This window comes from Penicillium griseofulvum, assembly GCF_001561935.1.
Source record: "Penicillium griseofulvum strain PG3 chromosome Unknown contig_86, whole genome shotgun sequence".
NCBI classification, from domain to species: domain Eukaryota; kingdom Fungi; phylum Ascomycota; class Eurotiomycetes; order Eurotiales; family Aspergillaceae; genus Penicillium; species Penicillium griseofulvum.
Genome location: NW_024467473.1, coordinates 862,433 through 881,654, shown reverse-complemented (window position 1 = coordinate 881,654; position 19,222 = coordinate 862,433). Strand labels below are relative to the sequence as shown.

At 47.8% G+C, this 19,222-nt stretch overlaps 10 protein-coding genes across 10 annotated transcripts; 8 read left to right on the top strand and 2 right to left on the bottom strand.

Moving 5' to 3' along the window:
- Nucleotides 1–355: 355 nt before the first annotated feature.
- Nucleotides 356–1,573, top strand: PGRI_036770 (uncharacterized protein; the record flags this gene model as incomplete). The annotated part of the gene is made up of 1 exon (XM_040791390.1): nucleotides 356–1,573. One exon carries the CDS (start codon nucleotides 356–358, stop codon nucleotides 1,571–1,573), a length of 1,218 nt encoding a protein of 405 aa, XP_040645467.1.
- A 981-nt stretch (nucleotides 1,574–2,554) lies between these two features.
- Nucleotides 2,555–3,313, top strand: PGRI_036760 (uncharacterized protein; the record flags this gene model as incomplete). Its single annotated transcript, XM_040791389.1, has 2 exons — nucleotides 2,555–2,597; nucleotides 2,745–3,313. 2 exons carry the CDS (start codon nucleotides 2,555–2,557, stop codon nucleotides 3,311–3,313), a joined length of 612 nt encoding a protein of 203 aa, XP_040645466.1.
- Nucleotides 3,314–3,865: 552 nt separating this feature from the next.
- On the top strand, nucleotides 3,866–5,526 carry lys1 (saccharopine dehydrogenase (NAD+, L-lysine-forming); the record flags this gene model as incomplete). Its single annotated transcript, XM_040791388.1, has 10 exons — nucleotides 3,866–3,926; nucleotides 3,984–4,064; nucleotides 4,130–4,146; nucleotides 4,204–4,444; nucleotides 4,509–4,535; nucleotides 4,590–4,762; nucleotides 4,816–4,912; nucleotides 4,980–5,054; nucleotides 5,118–5,190; nucleotides 5,244–5,526. The coding sequence occupies 10 exons, from the start codon at nucleotides 3,866–3,868 to the stop codon at nucleotides 5,524–5,526; spliced, it is 1,128 nt and encodes a 375-aa protein (XP_040645465.1).
- Nucleotides 5,527–6,325: 799 nt separating this feature from the next.
- On the top strand, nucleotides 6,326–8,191 carry PGRI_036740 (putative ubiquitin C-terminal hydrolase; the record flags this gene model as incomplete). The annotated part of the gene is made up of 1 exon (XM_040791387.1): nucleotides 6,326–8,191. The coding sequence occupies one exon, from the start codon at nucleotides 6,326–6,328 to the stop codon at nucleotides 8,189–8,191; it is 1,866 nt and encodes a 621-aa protein (XP_040645464.1).
- A 927-nt stretch (nucleotides 8,192–9,118) lies between these two features.
- PGRI_036730 (fructose-bisphosphate aldolase FBA1) lies at nucleotides 9,119–10,311 on the top strand (the record flags this gene model as incomplete). The annotated part of the gene is made up of 3 exons (XM_040791386.1): nucleotides 9,119–9,226; nucleotides 9,282–9,695; nucleotides 9,751–10,311. The coding sequence occupies 3 exons, from the start codon at nucleotides 9,119–9,121 to the stop codon at nucleotides 10,309–10,311; spliced, it is 1,083 nt and encodes a 360-aa protein (XP_040645463.1).
- A 668-nt stretch (nucleotides 10,312–10,979) lies between these two features.
- Nucleotides 10,980–11,390, top strand: PGRI_036720 (uncharacterized protein; the record flags this gene model as incomplete). Its single annotated transcript, XM_040791385.1, has 2 exons — nucleotides 10,980–11,012; nucleotides 11,064–11,390. 2 exons carry the CDS (start codon nucleotides 10,980–10,982, stop codon nucleotides 11,388–11,390), a joined length of 360 nt encoding a protein of 119 aa, XP_040645462.1.
- A 583-nt stretch (nucleotides 11,391–11,973) lies between these two features.
- PGRI_036710 (putative ubiquitin conjugating enzyme (UbcB)) lies at nucleotides 11,974–12,604 on the bottom strand (the record flags this gene model as incomplete). Its single annotated transcript, XM_040791384.1, has 3 exons — nucleotides 11,974–12,288; nucleotides 12,398–12,514; nucleotides 12,578–12,604. The coding sequence occupies 3 exons, from the start codon at nucleotides 12,602–12,604 to the stop codon at nucleotides 11,974–11,976; spliced, it is 459 nt and encodes a 152-aa protein (XP_040645461.1).
- A 383-nt stretch (nucleotides 12,605–12,987) lies between these two features.
- On the bottom strand, nucleotides 12,988–13,574 carry sec11 (signal peptidase complex catalytic subunit SEC11; the record flags this gene model as incomplete). The annotated part of the gene is made up of 4 exons (XM_040791383.1): nucleotides 12,988–13,145; nucleotides 13,196–13,238; nucleotides 13,291–13,327; nucleotides 13,390–13,574. The coding sequence occupies 4 exons, from the start codon at nucleotides 13,572–13,574 to the stop codon at nucleotides 12,988–12,990; spliced, it is 423 nt and encodes a 140-aa protein (XP_040645460.1).
- Nucleotides 13,575–15,218: 1,644 nt separating this feature from the next.
- On the top strand, nucleotides 15,219–16,969 carry PGRI_036690 (Major facilitator superfamily domain, general substrate transporter; the record flags this gene model as incomplete). Its single annotated transcript, XM_040791382.1, has 5 exons — nucleotides 15,219–15,424; nucleotides 15,481–15,502; nucleotides 15,569–15,642; nucleotides 15,691–16,020; nucleotides 16,069–16,969. 5 exons carry the CDS (start codon nucleotides 15,219–15,221, stop codon nucleotides 16,967–16,969), a joined length of 1,533 nt encoding a protein of 510 aa, XP_040645459.1.
- A 631-nt stretch (nucleotides 16,970–17,600) lies between these two features.
- Nucleotides 17,601–18,434, top strand: PGRI_036680 (uncharacterized protein; the record flags this gene model as incomplete). Its single annotated transcript, XM_040791381.1, has 1 exon — nucleotides 17,601–18,434. One exon carries the CDS (start codon nucleotides 17,601–17,603, stop codon nucleotides 18,432–18,434), a length of 834 nt encoding a protein of 277 aa, XP_040645458.1.
- Between the last annotated feature and the right edge of the window lie 788 nt (nucleotides 18,435–19,222).

Sequence of the window (19,222 nt, the reverse complement as noted above, 5' to 3'; positions counted from 1 at the left end):
CCCTTCAAGTCTTGGCGTTGCCTGGCTTTTAGCGAGTGGCGCTTATTGGATGCTGGGGGGATTTACAACAAAGGGAGATCTTTACTTTTTTAACAATGTTTTTTTTTTAAATATGTTATAGTATAGGTATAATTGTTTTTAACAAATTATAGTAGATATAAATATTCTAAGTATATTCTATTGTCAATACAAATTTTCTATAAATTGTACTGTTTCTTTTCTACTCGTCATTCACCTTTTTTTCGCCCTTTGAAGGGAGGAGAAGGGGTTCACCGCCCTCGTAGATCCTCCCTCTTTACCTTCATGCATCATTCAATCTTGAAACATACCATTGATAACCTTAACACTTTTCATCATGAAGGGTACATCTATCTTCCAGTTCAAGTCTTGGCCCAAAATTCATCAACCCTTACCTCGTACTCCAAGAGAGTCTCAACAACTGTTAAATGCCCTCACATCTTCCTTCCGTCGTCAACTTGATGGGGCTTATCCCGCATCAGGCAACAACCATGGCCGACCCCTCTTGAACCCTGAATCATCAGCACATGCAACCGATCAGCATTTGCAAAGCATCCTCGATAACCCTCTTTTCCGTATTGTACCGACCAGGCCCATCCCACAAGCACCTGCCACATTGCAAAGCGTCGAGGGCCAGCGACGACTAGCCGAAGAACCCATGGCAGTATTTGATCAGATGGCTGCAGCTGGCTCAGTCACCGCGCTCACAATCAATGATTGTTTAAAGTCTCAACTTCTCCTTTCCAGGTCCCCAGTCGATATGAAAACATCTCGGGTGGCATCGAGGATCGTGAATTGGTATTGGGCATCAGATGGCACATCGAGGCAATCCCTTCTGCGTTTGCGGTCAGCGACTACGTCGTTGACCAAGTTCATGGTCGCAGAGGGATTACACAGCACTGTCATGCAATGGTTGCAAATGCTCATGAGCAACGACCTAGGTAGTCAAAATGGCCGGATGACTGAAGGGCTCGCACGGCAGACCTTCAATCATCTCCTTGTTGATTTTATAGATGCAGAAGCCTGCTTTGGAAATGGCTTCGGCTCGGCGATGGAACAGTATCTGAGTGTGTGCCAGATGCATTTCCTAGGTCCATCTTCTCACAAGTCAAGGAAACCAATGCTGCTGGCTGCAGGCGCTCACTTGAGCCGTATGGCCATGGAGTACAAGCCGTCGGGTGAGCAGGTGTCAACATTAGTGTATGATCAGTTCAGGGATACAGTTTCTGTGTTGTCTCCTCGGTCCTTACTGCTAGCATCCGTGGCTGTCTGTCACCCAACAGATCCCGATCCACGCCCATTCCTCCAATTCGTGGCAAACCTCTCACCAAGCAAATTCCAGGCTTGGAATGAAACTCGACGTGATGCTTTCTTCGAGATTGGTTCCGAAGCTCTTCGCGTCCTCGTTGAGCAGAAGAGGTTCCGTGATATCTCTCGGCTGGAGCAACATATTTCAGAACTTCTACCGGAACAGCCAGCAGCTCCGGCCACTGAGAAGTCGCATACATCGTCTGGAGAGGAACATCTCGGTCGTTTGAACTGGGGCTTTACGTGATCCTCTAGTTTGAAAATTATCGAACAAACACTCTACCCTCGCACATGGCCAGGAGTTTGAAGACCATTCAAACCAACACCCACACTCCAGAGGCACACACACACACACACACACATTTCTCTATTGTCTACCTTCAGAGGCGGTCTTAGGCAGGATACCTGCAGTTATGCTGGCACGCTGCTAGGATACAATCCTCATTGGCATTCATTTGTGCACAATTGCACAATCAAATCACTTCAGCCCGGTTGTTCGACAAGTCTTCATTTTCCGAATCACCAAGCAAAAGCCACTGCCGCTACTCCACTTGGTTAGAGCGTCATCTTCTTGACGCTCTTACATACATTTTCCGAATTGTATGAGGAACTCAAGGTATCAACCACACATGGCTAAAACAGCATTGGAGGTGTGTGATATTGAATACTACCAATTATCCTCAAACTTGCCTTTTCGTTGCAGCAATATACGAAAGCGCCCCTTGTTGATATATATTTATATAACCTATACTGTCAATAGTGGCTAGGCCAGTTTCCTAGACAAGCCCTTTGGGCTCAATGAAGAGCATAACATTACTGTCTACACACGATCTCCTAAGGATAAGCTCTACATACTCTGTGATCAATAACCAACAATCTTCAACAACTTTGGAAACATACGGTGCTCGCAGCTATCTCTTGTGGAGAACATTGCGTGGCAATTGTAATTCTGGGGCTGGTGAGGCTGTGCGACAGAATGTCGTTGAGAGTCAAAAAGGCTGGAGCGGCGAATCAGCCGGGGGTAGCGTTTTCAGTGCTCTCAAGTACGTCACCGCGCGACCTCACCTCATCCTCCCCCCCAAATTAACCGACTCCTCTTTGCTTCTTTTTTCCTCGTACAAATTCACCTAAGCGAGAATTGCAGTCGCATTGCTTTTGAGATAACTCCCCACTCAATCCTTACCAATCTACAACACGTTGGCCCGGCATCTGACATTATCGATCCACAATGGCTACTGAAGGAATCCCCGCGCACACCAAGACAGCTTCAGGTACGTGCTTTATCTGCCCACGTACTCCCATAGAATCCGAGGAGCATTTGGTATCTGTGACCCAATTATTTTCCCAACGTATGGTTGCAGGACAGTGCTTGTAAACTTGGAAAATGCACTCCAGATGCTGACTAAGGAATATAACAGAACAGGACACTGCTCAGATGGTCAAAGAACACTCGCATGCATTCCAGAACAGATTAAACACAACTCAGACGGATAGCCCAGCTATTGCGGAAACGGACAAGCCCGATATAAGCAATGAGCAGCTAAATGTGGAGTCAGGGCTTGAGGAGCCCAAGGATACCGAGCCGACTCCAGACACCAAGCCGACTGTGACAGAGCCCGCAGAGTCTACTACTGGCAACATTCCTGTTGCTCGTGAATCTCAGGTTTCAGTAGGACCTATGAATGAAACAGTGGCGGGTGAGAAGCGTGGTATTGATTCAACTGTGACGCCCACTCCGGTCTCGGCTGCGGACAAGGAACAATTAAAGCCTGAACTGTCGGATGAGCCTGATACCAAGAAGCTGAAGACCGACGAAAAGCCTGCTACAGAGACCAATGGCGCCGCTGTTGCCCCCTCTAGCACAGAAAATGCAGGACAGAAGAAGGCTGGTCGGTCTAAGAAGGAGAAGATTAAGGATGTCGTGAACAAGGTTATCCCAGGAGATGGCATTGGTAGCCGGACCCGCAGCCGGACTAAGGGTGCTTGAATAGACTAAGATCACTCTATTTGCAGGCTTGCCGTGTTGCTTCGATTTTATCATGTTTGTCTATTCATGTCCAAGACTTCTCATCGTTGTGGCTGTACACACGCTGCTGTAGGAATAATATCTTTTCCCCGACCAAATTACAGGCTGGGAAAGATATCAAATTCAAAAGCAACAGAAGTTCCACGCAATATATTTCTGATATCGTATGACCTTTTAAATAAAGGAAATGCTTGTGCACTGCATGAGTACATACTATGTAGACATATGCGCTGCGATAAATTCTGATTGAGAGAACCCTATATCCCTATGTCAAATTCTTTAAGAACATCAATCTTTAGATAATTTCCTAAATAAAATCCCAATCCATAAACCCACTCTTTTCGGATGGGTCCAATGGCCGATAATCGGGACTGAGTCATTTCTCGGAGCGGAATAACCCTTCCATCCCCGCTTATTACTGGAGGGGAAAGTCTGTGTCATTATTGGTGATAGAGCAGTAACTATTTGGTTTCTTTTTTGCTCTTCATAATATTCTTATTACCTCCTTTCACAATGGCTGGACAAAAGATTTGGCTGCGCGCTGAGACCAAGCCCGCTGAGGCGCGGTCTGCCTGTGAGTAGCTTCAGCCCCTACAATGGCGGGGAAGCAATTGGCTAATACACCATCTAGTGACCCCAACTACCTGCAAGGCATTGATTGATGCTGGTTATGACGTGACTGTCGAGCGGTCTACCCAGCGCATCTTTGAAGGTAAGTCTACACCCCGTACTCTCCGACCGTTGCTCTCTGATTCAATAACTGATTGTGCTTTATAGATGAGGAATTCTCTAAGGTATGACTCACAAGTACTATAGCTCGAATTCGCACTAAATATCATCAATTACTATAGATCGGTGCGCCTTTGGTCGATGAGGGATCCTGGGTCAAGGATGCCCCTAAGGATGCCGTCATCCTGGGTCTCAAGGAGCTGCCGGAGGATGACTTCCCTCTGGAGCACGTCCACGTCACTTTTGCACACTGCTTCAAGCAACAGGGTGGTTGGGAGAAGGTTCTCAGCCGCTGGCCTCGCGGCAAGGGCACACTGCTCGATCTTGAATTCTTGACTGATGATTCTGGACGCCGAGTTGCTGGTAAGACTCTTGTCCTGAAGTGTTCCTGTTTCAACGCAATTGGCTAACTCCGCTCCTTTATTAGCCTTCGGATGGTCCGCCGGTTACGCAGGTATATATATATATGAAGCTTCTGTGACAGAACCAATACTAAGACATGGAACAGGATCCGCTTTGGCTGTGAAGAACTGGGCTTGGCAATTGACACACCCCAACGAGACCTTGCCTGGTGAGGTTCCCTACGCCAACCAAGACCGTCTGGTCGAGTCTGTTAAGGAGTCACTCGAGGCTGGCATGAAGATTGCCGGCAAGGCACCCAAGATCCTTGTTATTGGAGCTGTGAGTCTTGCGCAGACCCATAGAAAACGATATGCATATTAACAATGTTATAGCTCGGACGCTGTGGCAGCGGTGCCGTGCAGCTGGCCAAGGATGTCGGTATCCCCGAGTCCAACATTATTCAGTGGGATATGGCAGAGACTGCGCGAGGTGAGTCGACTATTTATCTCCGACCTCTTCTTCAATTTGATATAAACTCATAAACTAACTTCTGCAGGCGGTCCCTTCAAGGAAATCTCACATGAAGCGGATATCTTCGTGAACTGCATTTACCTTTCGGCCAAGATTCCAGGTAATTTTATACATACATCCTCTCCTCTCGACTCTCCTGGCTAATACCCTTTTTTTGCATTAGCCTTCGTGAACTTGGAGTCTTTGTCTGCCCCCAACCGAACCCTATCCGTTATCTGCGACGTCAGCGCCGACACGTGAGTTATCAGATATGAACTATGCCAGCGAGCGCACAGCTAATTCTCACCAGCTCCAACCCCCTGAACCCCATTCCTTTGTACGACATTACGACCACTTTCGATAAGCCAACAGTTCCCGTCTCCGGGCTGGAGGCTGGAGGCTTGCCTCTCAGCGTGATCAGCATTGATCACCTCCCATCTCTCCTTCCCCGTGAGAGCTCTGAGATGTTCAGCGAGGCTCTCCTGCCTAGCCTTCTCACTCTTAACGACCGGGCCAACTCTCGGGTCTGGAAGCAGGCTGAGCAGCTCTTTAATGATAAGGTTGCTACCCTGCCTGAGTCGCTTCAGGCATAAGCCTGTTGCGCTGGTAGGTGTCTATGTGGGGGAGGAATTTACATGATTAGATTTTGATACAAATAGTTCCAAATAAGGAATGCTACAAAAGTTATAACTTTGGACATATGACAGATGCCGAAGATATTATGGATTTCCTTGTGTCCTTCTAGAGTGGCTGGAGAAGTCTACGGTCTCTTTATGTTAAGTACGTTGCTGGAAACTCTGAAGATTTATATTGCTTTTGAGACGAGCCCATATTTTCGATGAGACCTTTCACAAATTCTTGACTCAAAAACTTGTGTTTGATATTCAGGGGGCTTTACCCCGGACTACATGTAACCGCATGCAACTTTGCAAATATGCGGGGATGGTGTAAGACGGATATTCGGCCCCGGGGAGAATCCGTCCGTGGGGTCTAACCTGCTAACAACGGTGCCTATTTTGTAGGCCAAGGGGATTTCTATTGAATGAAGAGTCAGGCGAAAAGGAATGTATTGCCCTTCATCTTTGAGTGGAGTTTGCCCCATTTGACTGTAACCTGATTTTTATGGACGAAAATGCTCGTTTCTTCTCCGCATGAATCTCGCTCCGCTCTCGCCCTTTCTCCCGTCTTCCCCGAACTTATTTCTGCAAATTTGTTCTCACCCTTTAGACCCCCCACATTGACATCTCTTGTGATTTTCTCTAAGGACATACAACGCCCCTAGCTACTATCCGGGCCAATCCGAGGATGGGGCAATGAGATATAAGTCTGCCTGCTTCGACCCAACGGACCGCCGAACCTCCGAACCTCCCTTCCCATATACCACATTGCTTGATGCAAGAAAAGCCGACAACGGTCGCCGCCTATGCGGCCGGGGCCTCGCTCGCTGCCGTTGCTCTGTTCTACGTCTTCGGGCCGAACTACACAATCGACGGAGATGAGTCAAATGACAGCAATCGCAAGAAGAGCATCGTTGGCTTGTCCAACATGGCCAATGACTGCTTTATCAATTCGGTGCTGCAGGCTTTAGCTGGCCTGGGGGATCTGCGGGTTTACCTGATCCATGAGCTGCACCGGCGCCAGCTGGACGGACCGGAAATATACCATACACTGCCCGATGATGAACTTACGCCGGCGCGGTCGGATAAGTTACGGGAGTTGCAACAGGGGATAATCACACGGGCATTGAAGGAGATGCTGGACCGACTGAACGAGCGGCCAATTTATAAGAAAACGATCTCGGCCCGCGACTTCATCCAGGCTTTGGAGTACGCGTTCCGCACGCGCATCAGCCGGAATCAGCAGGACGCGCAGGAATTCTTGCAGATTGTTCTTGAGCGACTCTGCGATGAGTACCATGCTGGTGCGCGCGCACGTCAACGAGCACTGGATGCTATTGATGCAGTTGCTTCTACCACGGGAGGCGAAGAGGGTAGCACACAAGAAAGCTCGTCCGAGGTGGAAGTGCGCATCGATGACGGATCAGCCAATGGACTGCCTGCCATCATCGACACGAAACTCAAGCAAATTGACCAGGAGTCTGGGTTCCCGTTCGAAGGCAAAATGGAGTCGCAGATCGAGTGCCAGTTCTGTCATTATCAATACAAGCCAAATCAGACGGCTTTCGTCAACTTGACACTACAGGTGCCACAGAAGAGCTCAACTACGCTCAACTCCTGCTTCGATGGCCTCCTCAAGACTGAATATATCGAGGATTTCCGCTGCGACCGATGTCGCCTGCAGCATGCTGTGGATGCCAAGACCAAAGAGTTAGCCCGTGCTCGAACACAAGATGATCGAGATCGGCTGGATCAGGAAATCACCCGCATCCGCGAGGCTCTGGAGACGGACCCCGAGGCCGAGCTGGAGGGTATCGTATTCCCTCCGTCAGAGACCGTCCCCAAGCGCAGGATCGCACGGCACATGCGCATCACCGCGTTCCCGAAGGTCATTGCCATCCACTTGTCGCGATCGATCTTTGATCAGAGCAGCTCGAGCAAAAACGCGGCCAAGGTCTCCTTCCCAGAGCGGCTCCCCTTGGGTAGCATTTTGAGCCAGAAGTGGTACAAGTTGCTTGCGATTGTCTGCCACAAGGGTAGCCACCATAGCGGACACTACGAATCCTTCCGACGGAATCATATCTACCCACCATTCTCGACACCCGAGGTCTTCAGCTCCTATGCGCAGAGTCGCACTGCTAGTCAGAACGCGTCCGCGGCGCCCAGTCCTCGGATTGTACCACGCAGCAGTCCTGATATCGACGGCGAAGGAAGCATTTCGAGAGCGGGATCGTCGACCTCGCTATCTGGAATCTCGACCCCCGCTTCAGCGACCCAACTTACCCCTCCTCAACCGCGGCCTACAACCTCTGGCTCACGTCATTCTTTCCAGAGCACCACCTCTCGTTCCTCTAAACAGACATTGTCTCCTACCTCGGATAGCAATAGCCCGACGACGGACCAGGGTCGCTGGAGTCCTTCCCCGCGGCCTTCCCGCAGCGTACCCGGCCCTTCCCAGGATACCCCCGCGGGGGTCAGTTCGCGGCTTCGGCGCCGTCGCAAACCGAACGATCGCTGGTGGCGTATCTCCGATGAGAAGATCAAGGAATGTAAGACCTCGGACGTGCTGGGCATGCAGAGGGAGGTCTACCTCTTGTTCTACGAGTTGGAGAAGCCTGAGACGAACCCTGAGGGACGTTGATAGGCCGTTTTCTTTATTATTTAGATTCCAGTAAATACATATATCCCCATACTGTACAGGATGGGATTTAGAATTAAAAAAAAAGGGTTAGAAATATATTAAATTAGCCCAACAGAAGAGAATACCAATTCCGGGAGAGGGAAAAGGTAACTTCCGATAAACGGCGAAGATGATGTCACTTGACTTTCTGCAAGCTCTGTAGCTCTGTAGCTGTACATGTCTACATCTCTGCATCTCTATACAATATTTGATAGCTTTTAATACGGTGAGGACGAAACAATGAAATTGAATATTATATCTTCATATGATAAAGTTATATAATCTGTTTCATAAGAGAAAATGGAATTGCGGCGAATGGCCTCGAACTCCTCGGCATCCCCGCCACGAACAAAATACGGATTCATCGATTATGAGTACTTTGACTCTATAGATATTATGAAGATATTGTTAGATATAGCTGTAGATGTTTATAACAATGCTAATTAAGTTACTACAAAAGTACAAAACTTATGATATAGGTGTAAAAACCCCTCATAATTTCCCTATAGAATGTCTTCCAATGTTATACCCCCATTATAAACAGCTCCGGCTTCAACGGTAACATCGGGCCATCACGGGGAAGATCGGGAACTAACGATACATAAAGAGAGTGTTATATCATCTTCAATGTTCTTCTTCTTCTTTTTCTTGAAATCACACTGACCTCACAAGTTCCCACACATCTCCACCACCGGTGAGTCCAACCTTGTCTCTCTCCCTTCACCGATGACGCTTGCCCCTCCAACCATTTGCCCCTCTTCCTTATTTAACTCTGCCCGCTTTCAGCTCCCGGTAAAAGCCTACCCTTTTATACACCTTCTAACCTCTCTCTTTTTCTTTCTCCCTTTTAGATTTCTACAAAACCAAAATATTTGTACAAACTTCATAATGGGTGTTCTTGAGCAACTTACTCGCAAGTCCGGCGTCATTGTCGGCGACGATGTTCTCCGTCTCTTTGAGTACGCTAAGGAGAAGGGATTCGCTATCCCCGCCATTGTGAGTTCAAACTAATTCTCTGAAATATTGGGATCTTGTACTAACTCTACCTTAGAACGTCACCTCCTCTTCCACTGTTGTTGCTTCCCTCGAGGCTGCTCGTGATCAGAACTGCCCCGTTATCCTGCAGGTCTCCCAGGGTGGTGCTGCTTTCTTCGCCGGTAAGGGTGTGAGCAACGATGGCCAGAAGGCCTCCATTGCTGGTTCCATTGCCGCTGCCCACTACATCCGTAGCGTGGCCCCCGCCTACAACATCCCCGTCATCCTTCACACCGATCACTGCGCCAAGAAGCTCCTCCCTTGGTTGGATGGTATGCTCGAGGCCGATGAGGCTTACTTCAAGCTTCACAACGAGCCCCTCTTCTCCTCCCACATGATTGATCTGTCTGAGGAGCCCGTCGACTACAACATCAACACCACCGCCGCCTACCTTAAGCGCGCTGCCCCCATGAAGCAGTGGCTCGAGATGGTACGTTATCCTAAAGAGCAAATTATTAATATTGCGGTGCTAACAACTTCTATAGGAGATCGGTATCACCGGTGGTGAGGAGGACGGTGTCAACAACGAGTCTGTGGACAACAACTCCCTCTACACTCAGCCCGAGGACATCCTTGCCATCCGCAACGCCCTCGCCCCCATCAGCCCTTACTTCTCCATTGCCGCCGGCTTCGGTAACTGCCACGGTGTCTACAAGCCTGGTAACGTCAAGCTCCACCCCGAGCTTCTCTCCAAGCACCAGAAGTACGTCAAGGAGCAGACCGGCTCTGCCTCCGACAAGCCCGTCTTCTTCGTCTTCCACGGTGGTTCCGGCTCCTCCAAGGAGGAGTTCAAGGAGGCTATTAGCTACGGTGTCGTCAAGGTCAACGTCGACACTGATATGCAGTACGCCTACCTGACCGGTGTCCGTGACTTCGTCCTCAACAAGAAGGACTACCTCATGTCCCAGGTCGGTAACCCCGACGGTGCTGATAAGCCCAACAAGAAGTTCTTCGATCCCCGCGTCTGGGTTCGCGAGGGTGAGAAGACCATGAGCAAGCGTGTTACTGAGGCCCTCGAGGACTTCAACACTGCTGGCCAGCTGTAAATGTTGACGTCTTTTGATGTCGCATCTTTGATTCCCTTTTCTTTACCCTTTTGAGTACCCTCATATCCTCTCTTCATGCGGCCGAAAAAGCGTTGGACGTGCCCGGGGATGTGGCCGTTCGGGTTGTATGTAGCGTTGTATTCTGACACGCTGTAATGAATGTCCATATACGGTCCTTATGACCGCTCCTTTGGAATATGAACTGTAACGTTCTGTTTGATAATTGTTTTCCACCGATTTCCAACGTAGTTCCTGGCCAGACCATTAGTATTCCCTTACCAAGATGTCCTAAGATTTTTGTACCTACACTTCGATATATCTACCGTTAACTCGACCTTCAAATTATCTATGTCCATCCATCTGCTAGACTATATGTACTCCTCGATGTTTCGTTGTCTCCTACCTCTAGTTGTAAGTAAACCCCAAATCCCATCTTCTATACAACCTCCACCCGATAGGCAAGCCATGGGGCTTCATTCCTCTCATCTCTTCTCAGTCCTCCCTTATTATTCCAACAGCTCCTGTGATTGACCTACACACTACCTCTTCCCATTCCCCATTCTTCCTCAACCTCTACCAACCATCAGTATGTACCCAACTCCTCCCACCCTCTACTTCTATCTCACATTAACCTCTATGAAACAGAAACCCCAACACCCTACCAAACGATGCCACCCCGTATCGTGCAACTCCCCCAAGCGGTACGTACAACTCCATCCAAGTCTACCCCTCCACACTAATCCCCATCCCAGGTCGTCGATCTCGGCGGCGAACTAGAAGAACTAGTATACATTAAAGCCGCAATTGCAATCTACGACCGAACCATGTTGTCAATCCTCAACACGCCAACAACACCCGCACAACTCAATCTCCACCACGGATCCTGGCTGCAGGCCAAGTCGAAAGTGGCATCGTTGCATCGGAGCATCGTGGCAGATTTCAATCGCCTGCCGCGGCATATGAAACGATCTTTTGTTAGGGCTAATCGGGCGAGTCTGGATGAGCATGGGTTTCGGCCTTCGGCGGATGATTTGGAGATTACGCGGCCTGGTAGTCGGGGGGTTGTTATTTTGCTTTGAATGGGAATTGGGATATTGGTATGTTGATTTGGATTGTTTGGTTTTGTGGATTGTTGCTGACTACTTGTGATAGATATCGGGAGTTCTGGTTCAACTTGTTTCTGTTTCTGAGATGGGTGGTTGTTCATATCTCTGACTCTTGTTGAGATATTCGAATGCTTGGACTGGAAGGCGTGGCGTTAGGATGACAATACCAATTTGATTCTCGGGTTAGGATTTCATCGACATGTTGATGTCTTGTGCGCAAGTAACCTGGCTGGACCGATAAGATATTCAGTACGACTAATACCTATAGGAATGTCCTCCAAAGGAGTATAATTGTAAAGAGATATGGGTAACACTTCATGCCACCACGTAGATTCCAAATATAAACCAAACCGTGATCTCGCATTGAATTTAGATCTCGCATTGAGGAATTTACAAGAATAACATGACAGCGTTTCAGTCGTAAGCGGGGTGACTCTCAGATAAGTAAATCTATGAAGCGGACTGCATGCAAACAAGCAGATCTAGTTCTAGGATAGAACACAACATAGATCATTTCCATAGTAGCCAATCCTCAAATCAGAGCACAGCAATGCTATCAACAAGCATACTTGCGAGTCCACTCCCGCGCAACCTCCTCATAGCGCCCCCGGTCATTCTTGTACTGCTCTGCAATCCGTCCCTCGACGGCATCATCAGGCATCGGCTCGGATAATAGCTGTCTGGCGAATTGCAGGACTGCAGCTATCTTGGAGCTGGGTTTCCATTCGTCGGCGCGGAGCATGCCAAGACACATGCTTCCTTTGTCGTCGTTTGTTATGTTTGGATGGTAGATTTTCGTTGCGAAGGAGACTGTCGGTGGCTTGAACGGGTATTCCGTTGGTAGGGAGAGCTTGACTAGGAACTTGCCATTCTGTTTGCCAAAGGGTCAGAAAGGCGTTGGATTTGAGTGAGGTTCGAGTTCAGGGAACTCTTGTGGAGAGCTGGATATTGTGAGGATATGGCGGATGTATTTTGCGTACGTGAAATGGTGATCCTTCGGGTCCATCCATTGTGATCCTCCACTCATACACGTTCGACTCATCGGCTAGCTCAACCTTGATTCCTTCGGGAGGGCATTCGGTGAGCTCGGTCAGCTCCTATAATTGGAATAGATGGTTAACACATAGTTGATGATGTCATGTGAAAATATAGGCATTTACCTTTGATATGCGCTTGATGCTGCCCATTGTGGTGGTGGTGGTGGATTTGGTGGGGTGATAAGAGCGGGGAGGTCGAGGAAGAATGCAGATGAACGCGTTGGGGTAGGACGCGCTTGGAGATGTTGGGGTGATGGATGAATAGGAATTTATTTCATATGAAAAGGGGCCTATGTGTGAGAGATGCTAGAAGAAGGGGGCTTTTTAGGTCGAAGCTAGAAGCTCCGAGTGGGGTGCGCGGCAAAAGACGTCAGTGGAGAAGTTTGATATCTTCGCCGATTGCCATTGTATTTACGAACATACCAGTGCACAGATTAACACTATTAACACTCAGAATATCTGATACGCCCTAAAATTTAATGCAATTTGGTTCTATTTCTACCATTTCCATTGCCGATATGTATCTTTGTCCATTATTCCCTCTGGATCATGACCATTAGTCCCATGAGTCCCAGCATCACTGTCTTGAGCCAAGGGTGCTCACTGAGCATAATAGTAACGTATCCAACCATAGGTATATAGCCACGAACACTGCCAACAATATCCTCCTTCCGGTCGAGATAATCCTGGCCTAACCTTGTCAGTAACCTTCGAAAGTCTCCCAAGCTGTGTATCGCTTACCTTCTGAGTACAACTCGGTATCATCTGCCAAATTGTTGTCACCCTAGTCACATATTAGAACTTTCCCAAGCCAGTCAAATTGTTCGGTGACTTACCTTGGTGAGGAGCATATGCGAAGTAGGTGTTGTGTCCCTAGAACCCCATTAGCAAGAGCACCCACAATAAAAAATACCGGGTAATGGGCGACCACATACACTGTAACTTCCTTCACCTTCTTTGCGTTCGCACGTCCTTCGACCTGAGGGAAAGTGCGAACAACTCTGTGGACAATCGGGATGTCCTTTCCTCGAACATTATAAACGAGAACTTCTCCAATCTCCGCCCTCGTGTTTCGATTCCAGAGGAAAAGCAGGTCACCACGTTGAAATGCGGGCTCCATTGATCCTGTGGAGATGGAATGTGAGTTGTGTTCCGACGGTCGTGAAATAGGGTTATTTACCGGATAAAACCACAACTATTGGAGAGCTAGATGCAGACACGACCGAGAGGCCTTTCCACATCATAAAAGCTGTGGAAAGCACCAGCGCAAAGTTCAGCACTTGCGCGATTGATTGTCGAGCATTTGTAATGGTCGAGGAGAGGGAGGATAGCATGGTGGGCGGTTCGCAATCAACAGATGGGCGGGAGGGTTGGGATAGGTCGCTCTAATAGTGACTATTCTTGGTTAGAGATACCGAGAAATTTTCTTTCTTCTTCTGCTTCTGTGGATAAAGACATTACCACTGTGTTCAGCTAACTTGGCTGGGTTGTGTTTTGATAGAGCTAAAGAGTGCGGAGAGGTGGCCTGTCGGAGATCGTCTTGGCGCAGATCCACTGGCTTTCCGCCTTGCAAGTATAAACATCGATATTTGGATAGTTGAGTTCATACATCATATTTTAGCTGGAAATAGGCTTAAATCAAGTATTCTGGTTTAATTCTATGGTTATCTATCCAAATGCCCGAGAACAACATTGGTTATAACAAACAGATTTATTTGGGTATACCCGTGGACAGGTCTTGTGAGAGAACATGTGTTACACAGCAAAGAGGGTGGGCAATTGCAATATCAGATTGAATTGACTAGTGTAGAGCAGGAGCAAGAGTAGGATTTATCTACTTCCTTCTAAGCACTTCATAGATGGACCCGGTTATATATTGTAATTCATCCGAAAGGCTTGTTAGCATCTTCCAAGTTGATAATGTGCTGAATGAAGCTATGTTCCAGTAAGAAAAGTACTGTTGGCTTGCTTGGTATGGAGGTATAAGGGTTACAATACATATGTTTTAGTGTAGAACCGTTTTATCAGGGCAAGCATGTATAGCTAATGATAAGCAAGTTCTGTCTGTTTCTAGCGCTATATAGTTAGCTTCAACTTGCTTGTAGGGTTAGACTTATTTCTTAGCTTAGATTCAGACAACGACATAGAAACCCTAAATTTATAGCTCTTTCGATATAACTATACTATAGGCAATCTCTACATAGCTTGAAATTATAAGCAATAATATTTATCGTCATTGCTCTCTGATTGTTCTAAGTTGCACTGTTCGAGGCGCGCGGAGAAATCACCACGAAGAATGCTGAGAATAGTTATCCCTAGAAACCAAGCCACTAGGTTATGTCTCGTGGCTAGAAATTTCATCATTCTCAGAGCTATATAAACGACCAATTAGATAAATAGTAGTGCTGGCAAAGGTATAAACCTGATTTTGAAACATGAAGCTTGACTTACCTATCGTGCTCGTAATCCACCAATTGGCAGCTAGGGATTCGGCGATAGCAAAATTCCTGGGGGAATTTAAGTGGCCAACGCGTTATATGTATTGCCAACTGAGCTCCAAAACCCCAGTGCGCAGATCGCAAGGGGCTCCATTCCTCGGGGCAAGGTTTGCATTAAAAATGTCCGAGCAGGGACATGTGCGAGGATGATAAAAGCTCGAATCCCACTCCAGAAGCTTTATTCAGGACTGACGTATTGTGTGCGGTGACTCAGTCGGCCATTCTTTATAATCATTTCTATATGATTTGCTCCATGGTTGCCCAATATGCAGTCTATCTCCTCAGAATCGACCTTACCAACAGACGACCCCAAAGCCTCAGCCATCGAGCTCCTGCGTGACCATTTTCTTGAGCTTACCCCGGATGGAAAATATGTGCGATGGTTGCGAGATCACCCAAGGCATCCTCGAAATTGGTCTGGCCTACGAAAGACTTACGATATTGTCCTTATCTGTCTTTTGGACCTTTTTATGTGTGACTCAACTACATCCCAACTTTAGTTTATCAACAAGCTAACAGTAATAACAGAACAGCATCCAGCACCGCAGGTGTGAGTGTATACAGCTATCATGAATAGCCTATAAGATTGCCGAGCTAACACTCTAGTCTTTTCTAGTCGGCAGCTGCTGCACAGGCCAAACATGAATACAATATTAGCGAGACACTTTCTATTTTTATATTTGTCACAATGTGAGTCTAGCTAGTTTTGGTCTACTTTGCACATCTGACAATGAACAGATTCCTTCTCGGCCAAGTGGCAGGCACCATCTTATTTCCCCCGTGGTCGGAGACATTTGGGCGCAGGAACATGTACATTGTGAGCAGTGGTCTCAGCGCCCTTTGCTGTATGGTTATCGGTCTGGTGCGTGTAATGCCAGTCATTATCATCATGCGCATCATCGCCGGGCTTCTTTCCGCGATCCCTTATACCATCATCGGCGGCAGCATCGAGGATATGTTCAACTCGCATGCTCGAATATGGGCTATGTATTACTGGACAGTTGCTTCAAACATTGGCCTCGTTCTTGGACCCATCATGAGCAGTTATATTGTTGCAGGTCTTGATTGGTACGTAACCCTTAAATATGATCTGTATGATTTCTCACAACTACCCAGGAGATGGAACTTTTATATCTTCTCCATCATTATTGCTGCAATCACAGGTGGTCTCTTCTTCATTCGAGAATCCCGACCTTCCTTGTTGCTAGCCTACGAGGTCAAACGGGTCACCGATACTACCATGCAATTGATTCCACCGCCACTCAACCACGACCATATCCCCGATCTCAACATGTTCGTGAAAGAAGCCCTCTTTCGCCCAGCCCAGCTCTTCTTCCAGGAACCCATCATCTTCGTCATCGCAGTAATGATCTCCATCGCCATGTCCCTCATCTACATCTTCACAGAAGCCCTCCAACCCATCTACGAATCAATGGGATTTGCAAAGACCGACGCTTCACTGATGTTCATCGCTATAGGCCTGGGGACCTGTCTTAGCACATTGACCCGCGTGCTAGACGGCTACATTCTCAACTATTTCCGCAGACAGGGACGTCCTATTAAGCCGGAATACAAGCTCATCGGGCTAGGTCTTGGTGGTCCATTTCTGGCAATTGGTCTATGGTGGTTTGCCTGGACTATTCCACCTGAGACCCACACTGCGTGGATCGTGCCCACGATTTCCCTCGTTCTGGTGGGTTATGCGCTGACGGAAATGGATACTGTGTTGTACGGGTATATCTCCGATTCTTATTTGAGTTACTCTGCTAGTGCTACTGCTGCTGTTGCATTTGTGAGAGCGTTGCTGTCTGGCGTCTTTCCGCTGTTTACGAGGCAGATGTTTGAGCGGTTGGGAAATAATAATGCTATGTCGGTGCTTGCTGCTGTGGCAACTGCGTTTTGTATAGTGCCGCCTGTGTTTATCTGTTATGGAGAGCGGATTCGTCGGGCAAGCAAATTTGCTCGGTATAGTTGGGAGATTCAGGAGGAGCTGGGGAAAGGAAAAGAAGATTGGTGATGGGCATTTGGTTGATATATATATCTGAGATTTTTTGGAGAACATTAAACAAAGCAGATGATACAAATTACACGACAACATGTTAAATAAAGGGAAGAACTGGAGCCTCCGAACAAAGAAAGGGTAGACCTCCGCCGAGCCAACAACCTAGTGAACCCATTAATGGACTTGGGTTGGTCCTCAAAGCTGGGCCCACAGCCCACAGCTGGTTGGGCTTTGGGCCCATTTGTGGGCTTTCGGAAATCCGCCTACCATACAAACCATGCTCCGCAAGGCAGCACGATAATCTTGGAATACGACTCGGCCACCGAACAGGTAGTGGCATGTGTAAAGTTTTGGGGAAGTGTAGTGCGTAAAAACGATTCTCCGAAGTCGATGATCTTGACCGATCGGATTCTAAGAATATTTCCGATATAAGGTGGGCCGATATATTCGGGTATGCTAGGCTTTCGTCTTTTCCATCTCTCCTTCGGACGCCAATTTCTGGGTTTCCTAGCATCTCAGTAAACTCTTGGGTTAAATTGTCCCGTTTTGGAAAATCCAACTGGCTACCGAGAGCACAATTAGGCGTCGACCGCACGACAGGGGAAGCTCAAGTGAAAGCTCCGGATAGAACTACGCGGTTCATGTCATGGCTTTCTCACTACTTATGGCGCTTGAACCATACATTGATATCCCATTTAACGTATGGCTTACCATCATTCTCATCCTCACCTATGGGTGTGCTCTTCGAAGCCCAGGCCTGCTTTTGCTCGTCGTCCTTGGGGTCAGCGCGACTATCTTCATATTTAACACAACGGCTACTCTCGGCGAAATGACCAAAATTATGTGTTTACTTCCCTTTGGCCTCGGCTCTGTCCTAACGTTCCTCTCCGCGGATCGGTCTTTGCAGACGAGATTTCTGCCCGCCTTCACGACCTATGTTAATTTTGCGGTGTACGCAAACATTGGCATGATGATCGGGACTCCCACCGGCGGCACCCTTCGGGGAATATGCAGCAAAATTACTTGCGTTGCACTCTTCGTTTGGATCCTCCAACAAGGACGCCGCGTTGGATGGAAGACCGTCAGAGTTCACGATAACTTGTTCGTCTTCACTGCCGTCAGCAAATCGTGGATATTTGCGCACGCATGCTATCGATTCGTTCTCTTGACATTGCCGTGCTTTGGGTCTGGACGTCGGTATCGCCTTCTAGAGTTGTACTCTCTTGCTTTGACGTTTGCCTTGTCGTCGACTTCAAAACTTCCTTTCGAGTATTTCTTTGGAATGGCTGATACATTGGTTGCTCCGGCGATTGCAGGATGGTCGGCAATTGCGACAACGTTTGATCTAATACCGCGCGATACGGCAAACGATGGCTTACTCTCGAGTCGTATCGGGACTGGCGCAGATGTGTTACTGAGTGCGGTGTTACTGGCTGTTGCCGCTTTTGCTTGTTTTAAGATAGCTAGAGCATCGCGATGAGGATGATGATGGACTCATCTATTGATGAATTTGTACAATTTTCTATAGTTTGATGCTTTCTCTGGTGGAGCCATTGAGTTAAGACGAGCTGTGCACGGCGAAGTGGACTGCTGGATCAGTTTGTGCGTATGGTTGGTCTTTCATTGATCCCCGCTATATTGTGCAAAGAAACGGTGAGAGGAATTTTCTTTTTGAAACTTGGCCCTACTCGTCGCCATGGCTATGTAGCCTTTGACCACCCCTGTTCTGCTTGAAGGGAGGTTACGTGACAGCGTATTGGAGCGCTAAAAATAACAAGGCAAACCCAACCCGACACAGTACTTTGCAGGTTCGTTTCACATATGATATTATGATCAAAGCTTTCAATTAAGAATTTATATTGAACTGGACCTAGAACTACGGAAGGTGAAAGGATATATTCAGGAAACTACCTACAAGTAGACAACTACAATGAGAGAGGGCGGGGTTAAAAACCCCTCCTATCCATGTATTCCGTGGGATCTGTCAGTGACTCTTGAACTCCAAGAGTTCAGTCACCAACTTATCAGGACTCGCACGAGAACTGGGGGTTTGATTTGTATTCGGACCATCGAAGGCCTCAACAACTTGGTGTTGATGTCTTTCGCGGACCACCCTCTGCGCTGGCTCGGTGGGCTACGGTGAGACAGGAGGATTGGGGAGAGGAAGAAGAGCAGAGGAAGAAAGGTGGGAGGAATCCTTTGATAGTCTCACGTACCTTCCTAAAATGGATGGGTCCTTTCCTCTTGCCATTTTTATTTTTCAGAGTC